We start from the raw sequence: 14982 nt of genomic DNA on the forward strand, positions 1-14982 counted from the left end.
AGAATATACTAAAAACCACTAAACTGTACAATTTAGAGGGATGAATTTCATAATTCATATCTCAATTAACAAACAAACAAACAAACAAACAACCTGATGTCCAAGATCACAAACTCCCCCTTCTACCTTGGTTTCCCCACACTTCTGCTCAACACTCGGTGTAGTGATGTAAGTAACTACCCTCCAGGGGACGGGGGCGCTGTCTGCTCACACTGTGGACCCCCTCTGCCGCCCCTAGCAATTCGGGTTTCCTGAGAGTTCTGAAGCTTTTTCCCAGAAAAGGAGGAATCGGGGAGGGGCCAGGAGTTGGACCACTGATCGCCTGAAGTTCAAGTGCAGAGGAGTCAGGGACGAGTGCACCTGTTAGCAGAACAAATAAACCTTGCCAAGAGAAGTCTCAGCTTAGTTAACCCTTCTCCCCGCACATTCCCGCCACGCACACACACATAAGAGGAAGCTTCTGGATGGAGTAGTCCCTTTACTACAAATGCCTACAAAGGCTGGATCCATCCCTGCTTGCAGCATCAGGCAGTTGGTGAACAGTGAGAGGGCTTTTCCTACAGTGAATTTCTACAATAAATTTCCCCTTAGAGATCGTTTACTGGTCCCATCCCTGTAATGTCAGTACCTGACTGTATGGTGATCAGGAACAGGGTTTGGATCCCAGAGGGCAGCTTTTGCTGCGTAAAAGGAAATAAGAAGTGGCCCTTTAAAAGGCTGAGTCTTAGAAGGCACAAACCCAGCACAGCCAAAGACTCCACCATCAGATAAGGGAGACTGGCTGCCCCTGGCCAGTCTGCAATCCCACCCTATTTCCCAGGACAGAGGGTTCTGAGACCTCTGCTAGGTAAATAAGGAGACAAAGTCAACAATGTATGGTGAAACCCCATATAATGAGTTCAGACGCAGCACAATTTATCTAACTCGAAATCAGCTTGTAAACTACACTCTGTGGGACTGATCACTATCAGTTTCTTCTCAAAACAGTGGTGACAGTCCCAATCTTATTAAAAAAAAATGTACAAGACATTAGTTTCTTGGTACCTTCTTTAGAGAAAGCTTACAAATAGACATGAGTGCAGTCGATTTTAAACTTAGAAAGCAAAGAGTCGTCTGTACCAGTGGTTTAAAAGCACAGTCTTGACGTGGTAGAAGAACCTTTTTCAGTCAAAACCCCACCTAGCCGCGTGCACTGGCAGAATGGCTCTGGCTGACACTGGGCCCCTCTCGCAACTGGCTGCAGGCTATCCTCCCTGCAGGCACCTGGACCACCTTCAAAGTTTGGGGGTGAGCTGGAGACCCCTCACTGCTGGACGCAGCGGGCCTGACTGTGATGAACTCGAGCCATTCACCGTGATGTCCTTTCCTGGAGGGTGTCTCAAAATCTCACAGCAGCCAGCTTTAAACCCAATGAGGAAGCTCTGAGTCTGGCAGCCTTCAAGACGTCAGAAACCAAGGGTATGTTAGGTCTGGCCTATCTTTTTCTTAGCCTAACAGGAAACCACTCTTAGAGAGATGAACCCAACACACCTTTCTCATTTCCAGGTGCCTATGCCAACTCTAAGTGGGCACTGTAAGTGAATTCTGTTTTGCAATCTCTTCCTCTAAAGCACCAACTCACTCCTCATGAAACCTCTACTTTTCACAGCTAGCAGAAGGAGACACTTCAGACTTTAGCTGAGACATAATAATGAGAGAATTACAGTGCTAGAAAGAACTTAGAGATGATATTTAGCCTTGGCTCAAAGAAGTTAAATTAGTTGCTTATGTTCAAAGACAACTTAAAAGATTAGAAAAATGGAAAAATCTAAAACGCAGGTCTACAGCTTTTAGTCCATCCTTAGAGAAACAAGATATTTACATCAGAAGGGATCTGAGAGTCTCCAGCACAATCTCTTCATTTGAACAGACAAGGGGGCAGTGAAGGATAATATGTTCCATTAACTTACCAGGATATCACTTCTATTTAAATAGTTTTCCTTCTCCAGTTACATGACAAATGCTACCTGCCTGTAGGTAGGAAGCATTAATAAAAACCTGAGTTTATATGAGCAAGAGGCCCTTTGCCAAAAGAGTCTACTGTGTCACCTTAGAACAGATGAAAGAGAAACCCCAGTGATCGGCGATACTCACAGGGTCGGTGAGCATTGTTCTCAGGTGAGAAGACAGGGCGAGGACCGCCAAGCAGTTAAAAATGACTCCGTTGACTACAGAGTACCAAAAGTCTTTGGAAGGCAGCAACATGACGAACGTCACCACGAAGTCTGCATAGACGACCAGCAACCATGTCATGACGGCGCAGATCATGCCGCAGCCGTCCCGGATGAACCAGACCCTGTTGGCCGCATCAGCCTCGGAGGACTCGTGGTTATCACCGTCAGCCAGGAGAGGGTGGTGTTCGACGTCTCGGAGCCTGTGTCCTGATGACTGCATGATTCCCCGGCCTCGCCGGGCAGAGGGACGCACAGGAAACACACAGGCCCCGGGGAAACGCACACACGCACAGGCCGCCTGGCCCGGGCCGGCTACGATTCACCCTGGGCCATTGTACAAAGATAATCTAAATACACATATCAGAAAAGAACATAAACATTTAACTATTACGATCTGAATTTTTCAATCTTTTGCAATAGTGATTTTACTGTCTACCCTACAACGAATCTCCCCGTACAGGTTATACTTATGTGTGCAGAGCCATCACCTAACACTGGCCACAGCCACGAGAACAGAGGTAAGGAAAACAAGCAGCCATATGCCAAACCATGGCCCCCACGTTCCCTAGCGACAGAGATGACCCTTGCTGCACCCTGCCCCACTCCATTCCCCTGCGACCCTCGCGGCCCTGTCCTCTAGTCAGCACAGACGGAAGTACACTGCCGGTGAAAGCCTGACGAGTCACTAAGTTCTCTACTCATTTTAAACCGGCTCTTGGCTCTCACCTGGGTTTTCCTTTCTCAGTGTAATCTGTGGTTTACTCTCACTTCTCCCTCGTTTTAAGCTCTGGTAACATGTGATCGTCAGGTCTTGGTGGCAGCCTCCCGCTGTCACCCCTACATTTCCCAACTCCACACTCTGTTCCCACGACGCCCTTCCTCTCTATCTTAATCTCCGTCAAGCTTCCTTCATTTATTCAGCCATTCTTCTGCAACCTTGCCCATATGTCCTACAGCACCTGCTATCCTAGAACATTGGGAATCCAAGGAAACCAAAGAAAAATTTGCACTTTTCCCACTGTTTTGACTACTTCTTTCCATGTATGATCTTCTCTTATCAGTGCTAACACTCAGGACAAATAAAGTATAAACAGGGTTGAGTTTTGTCTTCGCTCTCTTACAAGGGATAGAAAAATGGTGACAAATGTTTTAATGAAATGATCCAAGTACCTTCCCCGAGCAGATGCTCTGCTCTGCTTTTAAATAAATGTACTGCAAGAGTGTGGCCCCAGATGTACAAAAGGGAAAGTCCGAACAACGCTCGTGGGGAGCAGGTCTGTGGTAACTGACGAGCAGCCTAGTCTTTCCAACATGGGCACCACTATTATGAAAGAGGCAAGGAAGGAATAAACTTTGCAGAATTCCCTCTCAATCCAAAAATACTGACTGGTAGAAGAGAAAAATGAAATTGTTTCCCACAGTCAAATAACCCTGCTATTAGATCAGACAAAATTATTATTTAAAAAAAAAAAAGTTTAAGTGAAATAGAAGAAACTAAAGATGAAAACAATTTAGGTCACCTCTAATCGCCATTTGTAATCACCCTCAACCACTCCTTCTTCAGCTGGCTTTGCCTGCTCAGCAATCCCTGCAAGCCCCTTTTGCTGACTGCATTTCCTCTCTGTAAACCGCACCCACTAAGTATTATGGCTCAGCTTAACCATAAGCTATTTGAAAAAAACCATAAGCTATTTGAAAAGATAATTCTCCTCCCTCTGAAGAGCACTTTGAAAAGGGTCTCTGAACATCAGATGTGACTACCTGGGGATGGCTGGGGGAAATGGTCCGTTTATACTTCTGGTAAAGCCAGATTCCCCCGGGGACTCCCCCCATCCCCCCAGGAGCACCTCTGCCTCCCCTGATTCTCGGGCATGTTCCACATGTACTCAGTTCCACTTCCAGGGCATGGACCACTCCCCACCCTAAGGGAGCCTCAGAGCTTCCCGAGGAGGAGGGGCTGCACCTCCAGTCCCTCGTGCTCCCTTTCCACTCCAGTGCACTGTATGGCACACAGCAAGGACATGTTTGTTTACGTGTGGGCGTGGTAACAAGAAACACTTCCCTCTCTCAGATTCAGATAGTTTCCTCGTGATTTCCACAAATGTGAATCTCCAAGTAACTTTGGGTCCAAGTACATCAAGGCCTTAAAGCTGAGAGATTTCCTCAACCAGAATTGCTTTGCTCTATGGCTATTCCTTACATTCTATCAGAAATGGGTGCTTGCTTGGTAGGCAATAAGACACTATGGCCACATGACCATATGTGTGGGGACAGGCTGGCCTTTTTTCAGAGTGCAACATTTGTGCAGTCTGAGTCCCATCCAGAAAGCAAAGCTACACAGATCTTCTAAAGGCACACAAGGTCAGGCACCTGAGGCTGCTTAGTGTAACCTGCCAGGTTCAGGTGCTGGTGAGAACTGCCAAAGAGACCAGGCTACAGCCCTGGGTGACTGGCCTTTACCTGGGGTGCAGGTGACAGGTGCACTTGTGTGGGAAGAGTAAGCACAAAGACATTAAATGTGGGTCAAGGTGGGACATTCCCAGGTGTGAACCTTAGGACACTGACAAACAATGCTGATGTACTTCAGGGCTGGATGTGTAAAATACATGGGAAATCAATAGGAAAAGAGTGTGATATCCAAAAGTCACTAGGTTCAAGACAGCAATCAATGAACAAAGCAAGGTTAGGCTGGACAAATTTGGTTATCTGCAGTAAGTGCACCAGCATTCCGCTGAGTCACTGTATTTGTACTTAACGGGTGCAACAGGAAGGGAGGGGCAGAAATGAAGAAATAATTCCTTTACATGGAACCTAATCTAAAAACACTGGGACCAGGAGAGCAAACGGCCTGGCAATCTGCAAGGCAATACCGAAATGCACATGCTTACCGAGATAAAGAGTATAGTCTAGACCGCATGAAATACCAAAATCATTTCTGATTCAATACTCCTAATATTGCTTCTGAGAGGAACCCGAAAGCACTACACCTCAATTGAATGTCAAACAGATGTCATATCATTTTTCTACTTTAAAGGCTGATTTAATGCAATTTCTTCTCCATTCCTGGGCCTCAGCTCTTTATCGTCACGTTAAATAAAGCCCTGTTTTCCAGAACACTAAAAGCAACGCCCCAGACTTCCATTATTTAAAGGTCAACAACACATGCCCAAACTTCCCATTATATTTACAATTGACTATTTACCGTTCATGTGTCCCTTCCTCTTGTAATACTTCCTAACAGCTTACCAATTCATGGACCCCTCCCTAAGATACGTATGCCCTCCTTTTAGGACTGGTGGTATGCAATCCAAACACAGCAAGACTTCCTGGCTGCTGCTAACCCTGGTCCTGCGGCAACTCTTACCATGTGCATGTGATATACAAGTCAACATCAGCTGCTAAAAAGTAAATAGCAGGTGAACCCCCAAGTAAAGAATCACATTCTCACCTCACAAGTTATTTCTAAACATTACTTGAGCATTTTGCGCCTTTTCTTCAGGATCTTAAGGTGCATGCTGTCCTATGTGAGAGGATCTGAAAGGTAAGAAAACCTGATTATTATTTGATTTATTTTATAACAGAAAGTATGCAGTATTTCTTACGGTATGATTAATTCTGGCGGCACACCTAACCGACATCATTTTTACACATGACCTTCTGTCATTAAGAATAAGGCACTAAACTCAGCTATGAAATTATGGCTCTACTTTAAGCTTCCCTTAATAAACTGACAGACACTCCTGGAAGTTAAGTAATTTATTTTGAATCTGTTTTACCCTCCTGCCAGTTTAGTCTGGTATTTAATGTGAGAATTTAAGTTTAGCTTTCACACAGGGTGGGGGCAGTTAAGGAATTGGCAGAAGGTTAAAAAGACAAACTGTAATCCACAGTCAGTCCCCCTGCTTATCCGCCCACTATCCACAGTCAGTCCCCCTGCTTATCCGCCCACTATCTACTGTCTTTGCAAGGTGGAGACTCCGGGTAGAGTTTCCTTAAACAGCTTCATAAGTTGTTACCAAACTAGCTCAGACTGGCTCTGCAGCTCAAGAACAAAGGAAAGAGGGGTGGAGACTTGTTTCAAACGTTTCAAGTTTGCACAGGAGATTTTTTTTCAAATGTTTCCAATTTGGGCGGGCTGCATGTTTCAAATTTGGGCGGTCTAGTTAGGCTTGTCAAATAAAATGTAACCTCTGAAGTATCCAGCCAATGGAGAAACACGGGAGGGACCCGCGGTTAGGTGTAGGGAATAAATACTGCTGGGTCTATTGTTCTCCACGCCAACCCCCACATTTTGGTTGGGCGCCCGTTCTTGCAAGACTGTGAATAAATTCTTTTCTTCTCCACAATCAGGTGAGCATTTATTCCTTTTTAGGAATAGTGCTTGTTTCTCACACAAATACAAATCTACAAGCCAAACTCCCTCTCCAGGGGTAATCCCAACCAAACCCGCCTTGCCGGCACTTTGACAGCCCACCGCCTGGGTTACCAAGTGCCGCAAGGGAAGGAGCCAGGCCAAGGAGGAACCCGGGCTGAGTGGGGGAGACCCCAGCTCTCATCTCCCACTGGGCTCCCACGGGGATCCTCCCAAGAGAAAAGGTCACATTTACTGCCAGAAATCTCCAAGGCATGGGGCACAGAGGACAGTGCTGGTCAGAGCTCACGCCCACACATAATGAACAGCCAAGGATCGGGTGGATGAAGAAAGCCCAGAGCATGTTTCAGGAGAGAATCCAAAAAGGAAACGGGGAGGAAAGAATTCAGAATAAGCACAAATGCACAGAGAAGAAAACATAAACAAAGCACAACTATGATGAATAGTCTCTGAAATAAGAGATGAGATTGTATCTATGAAACAAAAAGAGGAACATTCTGAGAACTTTCTAGTTATTGAAAAATAAAAATACAATGGCAGAATTTAAAAACTTAAAATAGCTTTGAACAACAGAGGGGAAGAAATCTCCCAGAAAGGAGAAATGAACAACAAAGATGAAGACTTTAGGAGAGAAAATAAAATGGAATTGGAAGATCAATCCTGCCATCCAAACAACAGGAGGGCTCTAGCAAGGAAAGGCTCCCAAATAAAAAAGTATGCACATCTTCTTAAAAGAACTGTCCCATTTCCCTTCAGAGCTGGCCAGTGAGTGTGTAAAAAATTCTGGACTAAAACTTAGGAAGCCCAAAATAAGAGTATCTCCTCAGCAGTAAGTAACAAGTCCTTGACACTTTAACAATGACATTTTCTAAGCGACAACACGCCATTTTTACTTGTCATCATTGTTTTTATTTACTTTATTCACTACTGTGATAAAAATATTTAAAATGTTACAACAAAATTACCTGCTTAGGCTATTCTAACTACTAGAATTTGAGGGAAAGAAATGTTTATTATTTTACTGGTTTTAAAAAAACCTGTTTAAACATCTGAAATGACTTTAATGGAAAATGTTTTCATTTTTTCCCAATTTTATTGAGATATATTCACATACCACACAAATCATCCAAAGTATATAATCACTGGCTCACAGTATCATCACATAGTTGTGCATACATCCCCAATGTAAATTTTGGAGCATTTTCATTACTCCAGAACAGAAATAGGAATAAAAAAATAAAACCCAAATCCTCCTATACCCTTTACCCCCCCCATTTTTGACCATAGTATTAGTATAGTAAATTTGTTAATGTTGATGAAAAAATATTAAAATATTACTGTGAAATAGTCCATAGTTTGCAATAGCTATGTTTTTCCCATATACCTCCCTCAATTATTTTTTTTTAAATTTGTAGTAGTTCATGCAAGAACTTATTTATATTTGCAGTGTTAATCGGTGATTTTATACATGACTTTAAACAATTTTCGATCATATTCAACTACAGTACAGTACTATTATTTATAATCCTGATAATGAGCTACCATCACCTTTATCCATTCTCAAACATTTAATTTCAACCTCATTAACAATTCTGTACATATTAGGTAACTGCTCCTCCTTCTCTACTTCTATCTCTACATACCCTAAATTCTACATTTTAAGACTCCGAGTTTACATGTAATACATTGGTGATATCACACAATATCTGTCCTTTTGTGTCTGGCTTATTTCATTCAGCATTATGTCCTCAAGGTTCATCCATGTTGTCACACGCTTCAGGACTTCATTCCTTCTTACTGCTGCATGATATTCCATCATATGTATGTATCACATTTTGTTTATCCATTCATCTGTTGATGGACTCTTGGATTGTTTCCATCTTTTGGCAATTGTGAATAATGCTGCTATGAACACTGGTGTGCAAATGTCTGTACATGTCCCTGCATTCAGACCTTCTGGGTATATATCGAGTAGCCGAATTGCTGGGTCAAACATAGGGCAACTCAATATTTGAGGAACCACCAAACTGTCTTCCACAGCAGCTGTACCATTTTACACTCCCACCAGAAGTGGCCTAGTGTTCCTATTTCTCCACATTCTCTCCAACATTTGTAGTTTTCTGTTTGTTTAATAGCGGCCATTCTAGTAGGTGTGAGATGATATCTCACTGTGGTTTTGATTTGTATTTCCCTAACAGCTAATGAAGATGAACATCTTTTCATGTGCTTTCTAGCCATTTGTATTTCCTCTTTGGAAAAATGCCTATTCATATCTTTTGCCCATTTTATAATTGGGTTGTTTGTCTTTTTATTGCTGAGTATAGAATTGCTTTATATATACTGGATATCAAACCCTTATGGAAAATGTTTTTAAACTAACATCCCTTCATGCCAGTCAGGATGTATTATCTGTATTTACGATACTGCAAACTTCCCTGGTCCTACCTCCTTAGTTTCCCAATCTCTTCCCATTTCTTCCCCAAGTTTCTTAAGAGTCACACCACGGTATAGGGCAGGCCTGACTGAGCCCTGCATACTGCGGAGATCCCCACTCCTCGGCCTGGCTTCAGCTTGTGCTATCTCTAAGGGACCCCACAGGACGACCCTTGAAAGCAGCGATGGAAGGAAGATGAAACTGTTTCAAATTGATACCCCACTGCGTTGAGGCTGCTCAGTAACTGGATCCATTCCTTTTTTAAATGGCTTTATTTAGGTATAAATGACATATAAATAAACTGTACCTACGAAAGTACACAAGTAGGTACATTTCGACAGCCCTGTACACTTGGGGAAGCCCCGCAAGCAAGAGGATGAGCACATCATTACTCCCCAAATTTCCTTCGACCTCCTTGGGAAGCCCTCCTTCCAGCCGTTGTCCATCCCCCAGCTCCTAACCCCTGGCTTTCTCCCACTATAAATTAGTTGGCATTTTCTAGAAGTGGATATAAATGGACTCACACAGTATGTCCTCTTTTTGTCTGGTCTTTCACTCAGCATAATTATTCTGAAGCTCATCCATGTCAGTTCGTGTTTCAATAATCCATTCATTTTTATTGCTGATTACGGTGCGATGCACCAAAACTTGTTTATTACCTTGCCTGCTGGCAGACGGCTGGGCTGCTTGCAGTTTTTGGTGATGATCTATAAAGCTGTTATAAATATTTGTGCCCAGCCTCTGGGTAGTCACATGCTCTCATTTCTCTTGGAAAAACACCTAGGAATGGAATGGCTGGATTGTAGGGTAAGCATACGTTGAACTTTTCAAGAAGTTGCCAAACTGTTTTCCAAAGTGGTTATATCATTTTACATTCCCACTAGCAGTGCAAAAGAATTCTGGTTCATCCACTGAACTTATTTCAAAATTAATCTCCATTTTTCCTCCTGCCCAGGACAGGCCAGGTTTGTGGCTCCTACATCTTGAGTGTGCACAGGGCAGTCAGCCTCCTGGGGTTGGTGTGGGTGAGGGTTGGGAGACGGTGTAGCATTCTTAAGTTGGGGCTAGGAAGGGAAATAAGGCAGAGAGAAACTCAGTAATAGTTTTTTCAATAGGTTGGTCTCTGTATATGCAGCGCATGCTTTCTTAGGATGCTATTCCGCTTCACCCTGGACCCCCCATCACCAAAAACCCTCCTAGAGGAGCAGCTCCCGTTCAGCACTAGCAGAAAACACCAGCCCTCTCCCTAGGTCAGGATTACCCCACAGCTCCCTCGTGGAGCCCCAAGAACTGCCAACACCCTCCTCTCCACTCCCTGAGACAGGGGCTGCCCCCTCTGACCTCTCCTTCCCAGCACACTTCACCCTGGTTTGCACTCCCACTGAAGTGTGCACCAACCAGCCTCCAAACTCAACAGTCTCTGGGTAAGAAGTGCATAAGAATTTCTGGGTTTATGTCTCAAACTTCTCCAGAAATTCCTCCCCATCTTCCAAACAGCTTCAAAGGCAGCTCCAGGGCTACATTCAAGTTCACGATTAAGTGAACTTCCAGCCAGAGGAGGTTAGGGATGGTTTTTCATAAAATAATGCCCGAGAAGGGATCTGATGGATGAAGGAGAATTGCCAAGCCGATAGGGTGATGATGAAGGTCAGAGGTAAGAACAGGTGCAAAGGTGCACAAGAGGAAGGTGTGCCCGGTCCACACCCAGCATGGTTTTTTGGTAGCACCAGGTTTGGATTGGGCACGAGGGCAAAGGGCAATAGTAGGTGAACCTGGAGAGGTGGACCGTGCCGTGACTAGGTTTGGCCAGAGGACCAAGATGGTGCTGTGCCAGTGATGGCCCACCAGAAAAGGGGTTAAAGCAGAGTAATGAGGTAGTCAGGCGTGGTGAGGTTTCCTACCCATGTGGCCTGGAAAGCAGACCCAATGGCATACGACTGGAAGCACGAAGACCAGTCAGGACAGCCTGACCAGAATGAATCCAGCCAAGGGATGGTTATCTTCCCTGGCTGCTCAGCAATGCATCAACCTATGTTTTGGGAATTCTGCCCCATAAACCTGGTGGAGGGCAGGGCCTCTGTCTTCCTAAAGGAAGCCACAGGGTCGGCTGTGTCTGTGAATCTAAGGACAACTGGTGCGCAGCCAGCAGGAAGCACCCACCAGGACCACAGGTGGAGCACATGGGTGCGAGGAGCAGAGGCTACCCAGGTGGCTACATCCTCAGAGACCCTGTGTTAGAGCCCTGATTTCCACCCTGGCAGCCTGACCCTATGTCCCCTGACAGCCTGGCAATTCTGCTTTTATCAGCGACCCTCCCAATATTTTGTTTGTCTGTCTTCGTAAACCCACAGTTGGTTTCTGCTGTTTGAAGCCAAGAACCCTGATTAGTACGCACAGAAAACTGGAGCCAAAGAGGGTGAAGGGGAAGGGGTTCTGGATGGGGATCAAGAGGTAGGCGGGCATGTGGGGATGCATCTCCTTAGTTTCTGCCCTCGAACAATTGCTGGTGTTCCTCCTGAGAATCCGCGCATGGCTCAAACATCATCCTGCCTGCACCAGAGCTCTGCCGCCCCTCTCCTCCACCCACCCAGCCACAGCAAGGGCTCCCAGGCTCCATTCACCCACAGCACGTCCCTGGACAGCACATACCAAGGGCTCCCAAACACACTTCCAATGCTCAATCCCTTCCAAACACTTTAATAACAGATGAGACCAGGAATCCCTGGCTATTTAAAGTAAGGGAGGTGACTTTTTTCTTTTTTTTTAATTAGAGAAGATGTAAGTTTATAGAAAAGTTGTGCATAAAATACGGAGAATAGTGTCCATATACGCCCTATTATTAACACCCAGCATTAAGGTGGTAGATTTGTTACAATTCATGACACAACATTTTTATAATTGTACTATTAACTACAATTGTACTATTAACTATAGTCCATCATTTACAAGAGGGTTCACTGCTTGTATTGTACAGTCCTATGTTGTTGTTTTTTAATTGGAAGTGATTTTTTAAATACAGTATTCAAATATTTACACAATAGCCAACAACTTTAAATGCTTGATAATATTTTGAGCTGTCTTCCAATGAGCTTATGTTAGCAATGTTCTAAAATTTAAAACTGGTTTTGCAAAATATAGGACTCTCAATTATAGGCACTGGGTCTACAACAGACTTTCTACAGTGAGGCTAAATCCCCAATTACTTTTATAAATTTTTAAAAAAATAACCAACCCAATAACCACGCCAGAAAGCAGTCTGGCACTTTATTAAAGTTAAACAAACACTGACTCTATGACCCAACAATTCCACTTAGGTATTTACCCAAGAACAATGGATATGAACAAAACAAAAATTAGTATAAAAATGTTCATAGCAACTTTATTCATAATAGTCCTAAAACAGAAACAACTCAAATATTCATCAGCAGGAGATGAATAAACAAATTGTAGTATATTCATATGATGGCATACTTCTCAGGGAAAAAAAAAAAAAAGAAAAGGAGCAAACTATTGCTATATGCAACAACATGGATAAATCTCCTTATACTATGCTAAGCAAAAGAAGCCAGGCACAAAAGAGTATGTACAGTGTGATTCCATTCATGTCACTCAAAAACAGACAAAACTAATTTACACAAAAAGAAATCAGAATTAGGGGTCTGAATGCAAAGGAGACAATGACTGAGCAGCAGCCCAAGGTACCTTTCAGAGATGATGGAAATATCCTGTATCTTGATAGGGAAGTGGGTAAACAGATGTATACATTTGTCAAAAAAAAAAAAACAAAAAAAATACACACTTAAAATGTGTGCATTCCATTGTATATAAATTTTACCTCAATTAAAAAGATAGGAAAAAATAATCAACACAGATATGTGTAGAGGGCGTGAAAAGAATGTAACAAAAGTCAAGTCCTGGCTAGGTGCTAAGACAGCTTTCTTCTTATAGAAACCGCATTTATGAGTCAAGACCCCACTTAAGAAGTCCTGACTTAGGGTTACTTTTATCTGGTATTTCAATCAAGTTTTTTTTTTTAATTTAATTTTATTGAGATTGTTCACATACCATCATACAGCTGTGCATCCATCACAATTAATTTTTTTTCAATTTTTTGAACATTTTCATTACTCCAGAAAAGAAATAAAGACAAAAAAAGAAAACTCAACTCCTCCCATACCCCTAACCACCCTCCCTCCATTATTGACTCATATTATTGGCATAGCATTTGCTATTGTTGATGAAAGAATGTTAAAATACTACTAACTGTTGTACGTAGTTTCTAATAGGTATATTTTTTCCCCGTATACCCCTCTATTATTAACTTCTGGTTATAGTGTCATATATTTGCCCTAGTTCATGAAAGAGATTTCTAATATTTGTATAGTTAATTACGGACATTGTCCACTGCAAGATTCCCTGTTTTATACATTCCCATCTTTTAACTTCCAGCTTTCCTTCTGATGACATACGTGACTCTAAGCTTCCCCTTTCCACCACATTCACACACTTTTCAGCACTTCGTTACTCTGACAACGTGCTACCGTCACTTCTGTCCATTTCCAAACACTTAAGTTCAACCTAGTTGAACATTCTGCTCATAATAAGCAACCACTCCCCATTCTTTAGCCTCGTTCTATATCCTGACAACTTATATTTCATATCTATAAGTTATCAGTGAGACCATATTTGTCCTTATGTGTCTGACTTATTTCACAGTGCCCTCAAGGTTTCTTCATCAACCCATTTTTTTTTCTTAAGACAGTTTTGTTTACCCACCATACATTCTGTCCTAAGTAAACAATCAATGGTTCCCTGTATAGTCATATATTTGTATATTCACCACCATCACCACTAGCTATATAAGGACATCTCCATTTCTTCCACAAAGGAGGAGGAAGAGTCAAAGAAGGTAGAGAGACAAAAGAAAAAGGAAAAAAAAAACTTGACAACTAAAAAACAACAAAAGGAAAAACAGAATAAACTAAAGAAGAATAAAAGAGTCAGACAATATCACCAATGCCAAGAGTCCCATACCCCTCCCTTACGTCCCCCTCTTACAGGCATTTAGCTTTGTATATTGCCTTTGTTACTTCAAAGGAAGCATAATACAATGTTTTGTTAACAATAGTGTCTAGTTTGCACTGATTGTATTTTTTCCCCAATACCACCCCATTTTTAACACCTTGCAAGGTTGACATTCATTTGTCCTCCCTCATGTAAAACATATTTGTACATTTTATCACAATTGTTGAGCACTTTAGGTTTCAGTGAGTTAAACAGTCCCAGTCTTTATCTTTCCTCTTTCCTTCTGTTGTCCCACATGCTCCTAACATTCTTCTCTCAATCATACTCTCAGTCATCTTTGTTCACTGTACCTACATTGCTGTGCTACCACCACCCAAAATTATGTTCCACACCTCTCACTCCTGTCGTTTCCCATCTGTCTATAGGGTTCCCTTTAGTATTACCTGTAACACAGGTATCTTGTTCACAAACTCTGTCACTGTCTGTCAGAGAATATTTTAAACTCTCCCTCATATTTGAAGGACAGTTTTGCCAGATACAGGATTCTTGGTTGGTGGTTTTTCTCTTTCAATATCTTAAAAATATCACACCACTTCCTCCTTGCCGCCATGGTTTCTATTGAGAAATCCATACACAGTCTTATCAAGTGTCCTTTGTATGTGATGGATCGCTTTTCTCTTGCTGCTTTCAGGATTCTCTCTTTGTCTTTGAAGTTCGATAATCTGATTATTAAATGTCTTGGCGTAGGTCTATTCAGGTCTATTCTGTTTGGGGTACACTGCGCTTCTTGGATCTGTAATTGTATGTCTTTCACAAGAGATGGGAAATTACCATTGATTATTTCCTGTATTATTGCTTCTGCCCCTTTTCCCTTCTCTTCTCCTTCTGGGACACCCATGACACGTACAATCATGCACTTCATGTTGTCATTTAATTCC

At 42.7% G+C, this 14982-nt stretch overlaps 1 protein-coding gene across 2 annotated transcripts in view; it reads right to left on the bottom strand.

Annotated features, from left to right (window-relative positions):
* Nucleotides 1–14982, bottom strand: part of ZDHHC7 (zinc finger DHHC-type palmitoyltransferase 7) — a 40885-nt gene that overhangs the window by 13066 nt on the left and 12837 nt on the right. Inside the window, exons 2-3 of one of the 2 annotated variants that reach the window (XM_037816074.1) lie at nt 5662–5747; nt 2134–2537 (exon numbers count right to left, since the gene is read on the bottom strand). In XM_037816074.1, the coding sequence (XP_037672002.1) occupies nt 2134–2433 (300 nt within the window). In that variant the 5' untranslated portion in view covers nt 2434–2537; nt 5662–5747. Of the gene's footprint in view, nt 1–2133; nt 2561–5661; nt 5748–14982 lie in introns of both variants that reach the window. The other variant, XM_037816073.1, reaches the window with a different exon arrangement.

Source organism: Choloepus didactylus, chromosome 22 (genome assembly GCF_015220235.1).
Source record: "Choloepus didactylus isolate mChoDid1 chromosome 22, mChoDid1.pri, whole genome shotgun sequence".
NCBI lineage: Eukaryota > Metazoa > Chordata > Mammalia > Pilosa > Megalonychidae > Choloepus > Choloepus didactylus.